We start from the raw sequence: 11,268 nt of genomic DNA, 5'->3' as shown, positions 1-11,268 counted from the left end.
GATTGCGGATGGACAAGTACGCACAAACAGGTTTCACAAGATTTCTTTACAGCATTGGATCTGAAGCAAGTTCAGAGAAGAGATAAATACTTAGAGGTTCAAAGGAGCAGTACCGAACCAATGAGCAAAACATTCATATAGACCCATGGTTTGAGATGCATAAGTAAAGGCGAAGGTAAAACAACTATCATTGCACAGAATAAAGATTTGCGGATTCATCTAAAGATCTATTGTATGAGCAAGAGGCAGACGATGAACACTGAAGAACTGCGAAACCCTAGGCCAGATCTGCGGGGTAAAAGATAGAAGATTTACCGGAGCTGAGGAAGATGCGGAAGGTTGCCGCGATGTTCTGGTGCGCTCAGGTTGATGCAGCGGCCAAGGATGAGGCAGAGGTCGACGGCGGCGGCGGAGCTCCGAGGCTGGCGACGCGAGGACGATGAAGAAGGCACGGAAGGAGAAAAGAAATGACCCTTCGGTCCTATTTATAAGGCGAAAGAACATGAGTCAGGCGCGACAATCAAGGGGCCATAAAACGGAGCTGTCGCCTTGATTTCCGCCGATCTATTAAACAAAGAAGCATAATGGATATCTTCGTTATGACAGGTGACGTCACTCCAGTTTACAGCAATCAGAGAAGATGACATCATGGCGGTTTACCAATTTATAAGAAGATGTTGAAGATGAAGCTTTTATTAAAGGATTGACATGAACCTGTTCAAATCAATCTGGGGCCTAATGTTGGGGATATTACTACTGGGCGTAAACCGGCCTATCTGGGCTGGGTTAACTTCGTCAGTAGTTAAGTAAGTTAAAGCCCAAGAAGACAGAGGAGGGCTCAAGGCCCATGGTCGGCTCAAGGCCTGCAGCCGTAAACCGGCGTTAGTAGTTAACCTGTATTGTAACTTAGGAATAAGAAGAGACCAAACCGGACACATCTATGAGCCGGTATTGGGACTTCGTAAACCGACGAGAGTCACCCGTGTATATAAGGGGACGACCCGACGGCGGTTCAAGGACAACAGACAACAACTCGAGACATAGGCGAAGCTTGTTTGCTCCCTAGTCATCGAAACCCCATCAATTCCATCACAACCAGACGTAGGCTTTTACCTTCATCGAAGGGGCCGAACTAGTATAAACTCTCTTGCGTCCTTGTGTCCGCTTTAACCCCTTCAAGCTAACCCGTCGTGATGGCTCCACGACTAAGTCCTTTCTCTAGGACATCTGCCGTGACAAAACCACGACAGTGACCAAAAGACTTGCAAAGCTTGAGTATCGAGATGGCACAAGTGTGATTGAGCACTTGAATGTCTTCCAATGCCATATAAATCAACTTTAAGCCATGAAGATCAACTTTGAGAATGAGGTGCAAGTATTGTTGCTGCTGAGTTCCATGCCTGATAGTTGGAACACGCTTGTTGTGTCACTTAGCAATTCAGCTCCAGATGGGAAGCTGACTTTGGAGATGGTGGAGAACAGTATGCTGAATGAAGAAGCCAGAAAGAAGGAAAAGGGTGATGCCTCTTCTTCTGATGCGTATGTGGCTGAAACCCAGGGGAAGAATGAAAACCGTGGACGCAGCAATACAAGATTTCAACAAGGCAAAAGCAAATCCAGGGGGGATCAAAGTCAAAACAGAGAAAAGATATTACTTGCTTTCATTGTGGCAATCCGGAACACACAAAGAGCGAGTGCAGGAAGTACAAAAGAGAGCTTGCAGAGGGGAAACTCTCAAAGAAAACCGAGCAAAAGGCTGAGACCAGTTCAGCCATGACTGCAACAAATGAGGACTATCTAGTCATTGAAGATGAAGATTGCTATAGTGTTGTTCGTGATGAGGCCATGAGTTGGGTTGTGGATTCAGGTGCGTCCTTCCACATCACATCACACAAGGAGTATTTCACATCTTACACTAGTGGTGTTACTGGCCAAGTGAGGATGGGAAATAGTGGTTCGTTAGCAATTGTTGGCAAGGGCTCTATATGCATTGAAACAAACACAGGTTGCAGACTAGTGCTCGATGATGTGAGGCATGTTCCCGACATAAGGCTGAATTTTTTGTCAGTTGGCAAGCTTGATGATATCAAACATCCTAGTTATTTTGGTGAAGTAAAGTGAAAGCTCACCAAAGGCTCTTTGATTGTGGCTCGAGGAAGTAAGCAAGGTAATCTCTATGTGACTAAAACCAAGTTGTGCAATGAGGTGTTGAATGTTGCTGAAAAAGACACTTCGGTTGAATTGTGGCACAAGAGGCTTGGGCATATGAGTGAGAAGGGCATGCATGCTCTTGTTCGCATGGAGTACCTCCCTGAGTTGAAAGGTATATCCTTGAAACCCTGTGCACATTGTTTTGCTGGCAAACAACATAGGGTTGCATTTCGTACACTCCCTCCACATTGTGCAGAATTCTTGATATTGTGCACACTGATGTTTGCTCCATGACTGAAAAATCTCATGGTGGAGCATTATACTTTGTGACTTTTATTGATGACCATTCCAGAAAGGTTTTTGTGTATGTGCTGAAACACAAATACCAAACGTTTGAAGCCTTCAAGGAGTTCCATGCCAAAGTTGAAAGAGAAACTGGCAGGAAATTAAAGTGCGTGAGATCAGACAATGGTGGTGAATATAGAGGTCCTTTTGAAAGGTATTGCAGAAATGTTGGCATCAGGCTTGAGAAGAGTCCACCAAAGACACCCCAGCTCAATGGTCTTGCAGAGAGAATGAACAGGACACTCACAGAGAGGGTCACAGCTATGCTCTCTCATGCCCATTTACCTAATTCATTTTGGGCTGAAGCATTAATGAATGTTATGTATGTGGTTAACCTATCTCCCTCAGTTCCTCTTGCAGGTGATATTCCTCAGAGAGTTTGGTCAGGGAAGGAGGTATCATACAAGCACTTGAAGGTCTTTGGTTGCAGGGCATTTGTACATGTTCCAAGGGACGAGAGATCCAAGCTTGATAGCAAGACAAAGTAGTGCAGCTACCTCAGCCAATCAAGTGAAGAGTTTGGCTACAGGTTGTGGGATCCAGCAAATAGGAAGATTGTGAGAAGCCGAGATGTGGTGTTCATTGAAGATGAAACAATAAAAGATACTGGGAAATCAGAGAAGCCAATGATCAGCACACCTCAGGTTCATATGGATCCAATCCGTCCTCCTCTCGTGCATGACAGTCGTGGGGGAGATAATGACACTGAAGACAGTGGAGATGAAACTGATCAAGGCAGTACAAGTCAAAGTGGGGAGCAGCCATCGAGTGATGATGATGATGAAGTTGGTAATGATGATGCCAACAAAAATCCACCTGATTCACCATCAGTGCAGCAGCAAAGAAGAAGTGAAAGATGTCACATTCCTTCTTCTAAATATCCACCACATCAATATGTGTTGATGACAGATGCAGGTGAGCCCTCATGCTATGAGGAGGCAATGTTTGATGAGAACAAAGAAGAATGGTCAGAAGCCATGCAGGATGAGATGAATTCCCTGTATGAGAATGATACTTTTGAGTTGGTGAATCTGCCAAAGGGCAAGAAAGCACTCAAGAACAAGTGGGTGTACAGAGTGAAGACTGAAGAAAACACCTCACATCCAATGTACAAGGCCAGATTGGTTGTGAAAGGTATTAGTCAGAAAAGGGGCATTGATTATGGTGAGATATTCTCTCCAGTGGTCAAGATGTCTTCGATCCGAGTTGTGCTTGGCCTGGCTGCCATCATGGACTTGGAAATTGAACAACTTGATGTGAAGACATCATTCTTACATGGTGACCTAGAGGAGGAGATATACATGGAGCAGCCAGAGGGATTCATGGTTGCAGGCAAGGAGCACTTAGTTTGCAAATTGAAGAAGAGCTTGTATGGCTTGAAGCAAGCTCCTCAGCAGTGGTACAAGATGTTTGAGTCTTTTATGACTGGGCTTGGTTACCATAAAGCACAACCCGATCATTGTGTCTTTATGAAGAGTTACGCCGAGGGTGACTTCATTATTCTCTTGTTGTATGCTGATGATATGTTGATTGTTGGAAATGGCACAAAGAGGATTGCTCTCTTCAAGAAGGCATTGAGTAAATCATTTGCCATGAAGGATTTAGGACCAACTAAGCAAATACTTGGCATGAAGATCTTCCGTGATAGATCAAAGAAGCTGCTTTGGCTCTCATAGGAAAGATACATTGAGAAGGTACTTCAAAGGTTCAATATGAAAGATGCAAAATCTGTTATCTCTCCACTTGCAGGCCATCACAAACTGAATTCAAAACAATGTCCTACAAGCAAGAAGGAGAAACAAGAAATGAGGAAAGTACCTTACCAATCTGCTGTGGGCAGTTTAATGTATGCCATGGTATGCACTAGGCCTGACATTGCCTATGCAGTTGGAGTTATTAGCCGGTTCATGACAAATCCAGGTAAAGCTCACTGGAAAGCAGTGAAGTGGATTCTCAGGTATCTCAAGGGTACTTCTACATCTTGTTCATGCTTTGGAAGCGGTGATCCTGTATTGCAGGGCTATACAGATGCAGATTACGCAGGTGACAAGGATCGTAGGAAGTCCACATCTGGATACCTGATGACTTATGCAGGGGGAGTAGTGTCATGACAATCAAGATTGCAGAAATGTGTTTCTACATCAACTACAAAAGCTAAGTACATTGCAGCAGTTGATGCTGGCAAGGAAGTTTTGTGGATGAAGAACTTCTTGCAAGAGCTCGGCATGAAGCAAGAGAAGTATGTTCTGTTTTGTGACAGTCAGAGTGCTATTCATCTTGCCAAGAATTCAAGCTATCACTCTCGAACCAAGCACATTGATGTGAGGTACCATTGGATTTGAGATGTCATGAGTTCCAAGTTGCTGAAACTTGAGAAGATCCATACCGACGAAAATGGTTCGGATATGATGACTAAGATATTGTCAAATGAGAAGCTATAAGTATGTTGCAAGGTAGCGGGCATGGCAGTGCCCCCCTCATGAGTCAGAGGGGGAGATTTGTTGGGATATCCTCCTCATGTGGGCTGTGAGGAGATGACCATTTGAGGCCTTTTAGGCAGCCCAAAGAGGTGCAGAAGCCTACTACCCATTAGGGTGATGACCTAGGGTCATTTTGGACTTTGCACATGAGTGGATGGGGATGCTTTACCCTCCATCCAGCAGCCACCATCAAGTGTGACGAAAATTAGTTCATCCTCCAAGAGAGAAGAAGAGGGAAAAAACCAAGAGAGCAAGGGAAGAAGAGGAAGATTGAAGGAAGAAGCAAAGGGAGCTCCTCCCCAAGGTTGTGATGGTCCAGATCCACTACCTTTCCTCCTTCAAGCTTCGGTTCCACCATCTTTGGTGAGATTGTTCCAATCCCTAGTTCTTGAGCCCCAAATCTTGTGGTGTTCATCCAAGATTCAGAAATCTTGATGTATGAGATCCTCTAGTGATGTCTAGAGAAGAACTTGTTGTATCCCACATTTGATAATAGTGGAAGAGGATTTGGGTGGCTTTGGCCCGTGGTTTTTCCCCTCAAGTTGAGGGGTTTTCCACGTAAATCTGGTGTCTCTTTGTTGATACTTGGTGATGTTCAGAAACTTACTCCTACCACAAGACACTAGGCTGAGGAGTGTCTTGCCTGCTGCTTAACATTTTCTGCCTCCATATATGCTGCTGCATATGTTTCCTTCCGTGCTAAGCAACGATCCTTGAGTTAGTACATGATGTGGTGCTGAGATTACTTTGTTTCCGCTGCAGTTATCAGTTAACCACAAGTGCATTTGTGTGCTAATTCCCAACATACCCTGTGTTGTCTTTGTGTAATCCCATATGTGTTAGAATGTTGCGATTGGACCGGTGAAACCTATGTTTTGTCCAACTTCTCTACCTAGTGATTGGGTGAGAAGTAGGGGATGAGTGTGGTAAGTTGTTCTCCCCGATAGTTTCTTGTGGTGCCAGGTTGCATTTTGGTCGTATAAGACTATTGCTTTCGTTAATGAAATCGGAGGAAAGATCCCTTTCATTTAAAAAACATATCTTCAGTGTCTCCAAGCCGTGTGGTACTAAAATTTATAAATGTCTACCATTCATTTACTGCTATGTGAGCATCCAAGGCCTACAACCATTACGTGTTTTGTGGGGTTGCAACAATGGGAAGTGTTTTTGTTGTTAAATGAGTGAAATCACCCCATTAATTTTCAGTTTCTTTATTAAGAACCTACACAAAATAAACAACAAATCCAGCAACAAGGAAACAATGTAAAAATTTATTAAGTCAAAGCACACCTAGATGAGGTGCTTGAAATTCTCCCCAACAAGAGTTAAACCCTAGTGGATTGGGATGTGTCACTGTGACCCTACCATCAGACTATTGCCTAGTTCCCAAAAACTAACGGCTGGTGAAAATCAGGTGCTTTTCTTAACATATACTAAGGCGTGGCCAAGCATAAAAAATCAAGCATATTGTCTTCCATAATAGAAAAAACAGATGACATCTTCAATAGATTGTCCCTGCAATACTTATATTTGCCACCATTTACCACCAAACTAATGTTGGGGAGCAAATCCACTAGCCACAAAACACAATACTCAAGAACAACGCCTTCAAAAAGGGAAATCAAAACAAACAAAAGTATATTTCATCCCTCGATTTTACCAATTATTTAGAAATGGTCCCTCAACTTCGAAATCGGAAAATTTTAGTCCCCCAAACTGATGTCACCGGATGAGTTTCAACCCTCAGGTCGCTTCGTATCTCTCCTCTGATGAGAGGGAGGGAGGTGACGTGAGGTGGACGATCAGGCGACGAGATTAGCAGTCAAAAACATGCCACGTTGGCGCAAAACCACTCAAGGCAAGCGATGGATGTAAAATATACGGTTGAACTTGATGGTCCATTTGCAAACTTTGCGGGGTGAAAAAATATTTTTCTCTTCAAAAGAAAATGAGCATGAAAACGATATTGCGAGTCCATCCAGATAGATCCAGCGTGGAATTAGAAGGACACGATGCCTCTAGGCTATTTTTTCTTACCTTTCTTGGATGGGCTCGTAAAAATGACAAGAACATGCATGCAAGAGGGTCGCATGTCTTTTCCGTTAAGATCAGGGGGAAATGAAACAGGTTCAGACCGTTAAAGCAAGGGCCGCACAGCGATGGATGAAGCAACTCCACACGAAAAACACTAGTGCAATGGGCTTGGATTCAACGCCTTACCAGAAACCGTTGGCGCACCTTGAAATACACGTACATATACACGCAACCAAGCAAGCACGCACGCTCTGCTTCTAGAGGCTTTTTACTTAGATTTTATTTAATACTACTAGTAATTTTTCGTAGCAATGCTATCTTTCGCATAACAGCTAGCTAGCTGAGCTCTCATGCAGGCAAAGTCATGTCTTATATAGATTACAACGTGCGGCAGTTGAGCAATTTCCTTTGAAAAAAGTGAGGAGCGACCAAGATTTTTATTTGCCATTGTGATGCAAATGCAACCGGGGCTATATCGCGCCAATTAGGCCAAAACAAGTGAGCTTGCCGGAGCTATAATTAAGCACGTTTTGGCCGTGCCTGAGAGTATAGCAGTCATTGGGCCAACGTAATGTATGTGTTGTGCAGTACGTCCACGTGCGTACGATTGCCGCGGAGGAGGGAGAAGGCGTACCTACGTGGCACGATCGGACAAGAGCAAAGAAGATACTTGCATAGAAAGGATATACTTCCTTCATTTCAAAATAAATGACTTAATTTTATATTAACTTTAGATCTCAATTTTGTATTAACTTTAGTTATTTATTTTGAAACGAAGGGAGTATGTGGCACAACTGAGCAATTTTGTTGCTTTGTCCGTGGTGCAAGCGAGGGCGATTGAAAAGGAAGGGAGGAAGGCGACCCAACAAGCAGCACCTACCTGGAAGGAAGCTACGCGCGCACGCGCCAACACGGGTGGCCACAAATCGCCGATCGCTAGCATGCTCCGGTACTACTCCGTCCGTCTCCGGCTCGCCTCGCCGGCTTTATATAAACGAACAAAGCTGCTCTGCTCAGCTCAACCCACCGTGCACCACCACCACCGCACATCTGAAGCAGGCCAAGAAACCTCTCCCCGTCGCTGCAACGACAACTGACCACACGGGAAGACTCCACACCAGTAGTATCAATGGCCCCCGCCGAGAGATCCTGGCACCTCGGACGCTTCCCTGCGGACGAGGTGGCCCCGACGGAGACCCTCCACGTCATGCGCCTGCAGCGGCTCCGCCTCCGCCGCGCGGCGGAGGGATGCCTCGACCCCATCACCGAGGAGGACGACTACGCTGGCACCAGCAGCAGAAGCAGCACCCAAGACGACGACCTCGTCCTCGCAGGCTCACCCAGCGCACACAACAGCTGCAGCAGTACCACCGTCGACCTTGCCCAAAGTCGCCGCTGATAAGCCAGATCAATTTTTTTTTGACGAAAATGCTGTCAGCGCAGCTTTTCATTGAGAATGTGGGGTGTGGGGGAACAACATACAGAGAAGTTACAAGAACATCAAAGGAGAGGCCTAAGATGCCAATCACCATTAACTACCGCTAGTACTGCCCCCTAGTCAGGTTCTCTAGGTCTAAACATCAACAAGCTAGCCCTGCGGCGACCTGCAGTATGCCAAGTTCTTGATTCCTCGATCATCCTTTCCAGCACTGCTGAAACATTCGACGATTGATTTTTGAAAATTCTGGCATTGCGCTCGTTCCATATAGTCCACCAAGCCAGATCAATTAGACATAGGGTTTAGCAGGACTAGCGAGTCGACCTCCTCTGTCGCTGTGGTGTGTGTCTGTGCTCCGGTACGGTTCATGCATGCGTGCGTGCTGTAATTAGTCCATGTCCATCCATGAATTGATGATGCGAGCTGCTTAATTTGATGCCGAACAATCGCAAACACCGCCTCAACAACTGTGCGAATTTGCTGACTGCCATACGAGCGGAGACTGAAAATCTCATTCTGTCCTTTGCTCAGCCCTGCTGTGAATCTGAAGAAAACTCTGCTCGCCCGTGTGCGCAGCGTTCTCAACATGAGAACACGTAGTGCTGTGAATCCGTCTTCGAGGCCTTCATCGCCCGCAAGCGCGCCGCCGCGGCGGCAGCCGGAGCCGGAGGAGCAGACTCCCACCCCAGCCCGGATCCCGCCAAGCCACCGGATCACGCGCTTCGAATCGATTCGACCTGCTGGTCGTAATTTCTTCTGCAGCAAAGGGGACGATTTCGTTGTTCTCAGCTGGATTGTGATCTACTCCTATTTGGTTGTATTATGGATTTTCCACCTCGGTGGCAGCAATAGATTGATGGTAATGCAGTGTTTTTGTTTTGAGTTAAGTTATAAGCAATTCTAACACCACCACCAGCATGTCTGCTACAAGTTTTGCTATCCACAGTATGCGGTGCAAATCTGAGCTTCTGCCCTCTTCATATTTGATTGATGTGTTTTCTGCCGGGAGGGAGATACTAGCAATCAAAGAACCGTTTTAACTGATTGTTGTTCTGTATTTTACTTTCTGTTCTATGAACACTTTCTGTGACTGAAGCTCCGTGGATCAGGAAAAGTAGGAAATCCTGAGGAACTGAAACTTGTTACCTGTGCTTCGGCAGAAATGCTATATGTATCCATTTATTATGCAGCAATGCAAATATGTATGTAGATTTTCTTCAGTGTGACCTATCTACTACGGGAAGGATCTGCGTTGTCAGAAGGGAGGATTATTGTTCAGACAATGGAGATAATCAGATCTCAGGGGTGTGAGTACTAGCAGAATTTTGTGACGAACAGAGATAATCCACCAGAGGTCCTGGCAATCCTTCAGTAAGGATGTGGTTCTTCCTTTTTTTTCTTTTTGGTGAATTAACCATTCTGTGTGTTTGGCAAAAAAGAGGAAGTGCCATTCTGTGCTTAAATGCTAGCATTGTACAATTGAACACAACATTTACATTTCTGTTTCATCTCTTACTGTGCATTAATACATGTGCCCATGTCGGTCACTTGGTCTCATGATAGATTCTTGTATTGGCACTAGTATATGATAGATTCTTCTACTGATATTCTTCAGGCACGTCACTATTTCCTTATTCGTTTATAATCGAGGATTGATGTCATGTGTGAGCTATTTAAGTAGGCTTTACTGTTTATATTCTCAACTGGCAATTGTAATTCTGTCATACATGCAAGCATTTTTGTTGCTCATGCATTGATGAAAGCTAATTTACGTTATGCATCCAGCAATTCACGGTTTTGCTTTCGCGACCGTGCCTCTCGGAAACAGTAAAAAAAGGTGTTCTGTTTTTTTTCTTCCGCGAGAGGCATGGTTTTACTTTCGCGAGAGGCACAGCCGTGCCTCTCGGAAACGGAAAAAAATGCATTTTCTTGTTTGCCTTCTGCGAGAGGCACAATTCGTGCACGTGTAATCAAGCACCCTTCATGGCGGGCTGTGAAATTACAATTTTATCCATCAATAATCTCCACCGCTGGTGTTCATCCATCGATCCTTGTCTTAGCTTGGTGTATCTGATGGATGTCGATTTTCCTTTTGTTGTGGCTCATATAGAATCATGTATACTAATAATAATAGGACAAGCTATGTATGGGTCCTAATGAAGGGAGGAGGAGATCAAGAGAGGTAAATCTAAGCTCCATCTTCCCCTCTTGTGTACTCATCGATTATGTATCTATATTGCAAAATAAGTATGTAGAATTGGCAGAGATGGTCTTGAGGTTCAGTATGTGTTGCTTGATTGAATGACTGGTGCGACGTCTTGTGGATCCTTTTTGTTTAGCTGGGCGTCGATTGGATTGATTTTTTTTTCAGTCTCTAGCATACGCGTCTTTTCCTTTCTTTGTCCGGCAGACATCGACGCAAATTTGATCGATTCTTTGGGCTTCGGCTTTTCTCAGGAGGGCAGGAAGGTAGGGAAAGTTCGAGCCATCACTCAAGCGTCAATAACCGGCGATCCCGTGAGGGCGAGGCCTTGACCGTGACTCTTTGAGTAGCGCTTTGTGACCATTGTTCAGTTTTGTTAAAATATTGTAGCTAATATATTATTCTTTTCATCTACTGGCGTTTAGTGTTTCAAGAGTTACCAAAACCGTAAGAAAAATAAAAAAATAGAATGAAGATTGATTATGAGAATATTATGAAGATTTTATTTCAAAGAACACTAAAATAATGTTTTTTTAAATGAAGACAATGGCTACCAAGATTCGGTACTATTCTTGATATTTGACATTGTTGTGTAAGATGTTATGATTTATATATTA

General features: G+C 44.4%; 1 protein-coding gene across 1 annotated transcript; it reads left to right on the top strand.

Annotated features, from left to right (window-relative positions):
- The first annotated feature begins 8,016 nt into the window (after nt 1-8,016).
- On the top strand, nt 8,017-8,901 carry LOC125513141 (uncharacterized). The gene has a single exon (XM_048678179.2). It carries the CDS (start codon nt 8,140-8,142, stop codon nt 8,407-8,409), a length of 270 nt encoding a protein of 89 aa, XP_048534136.1. The 5' UTR covers nt 8,017-8,139; the 3' UTR covers nt 8,410-8,901.
- Nucleotides 8,902-11,268: the final 2,367 nt, after the last annotated feature.

This window comes from Triticum urartu, chromosome 6A (assembly GCF_056163025.1).
Source record: "Triticum urartu cultivar PI428250 chromosome 6A, HENAU_Tu73, whole genome shotgun sequence".
Classification (NCBI taxonomy): Eukaryota; Viridiplantae; Streptophyta; class Magnoliopsida; order Poales; family Poaceae; genus Triticum; species Triticum urartu.
This window is presented reverse-complemented; position numbering and strand designations above follow the sequence as displayed.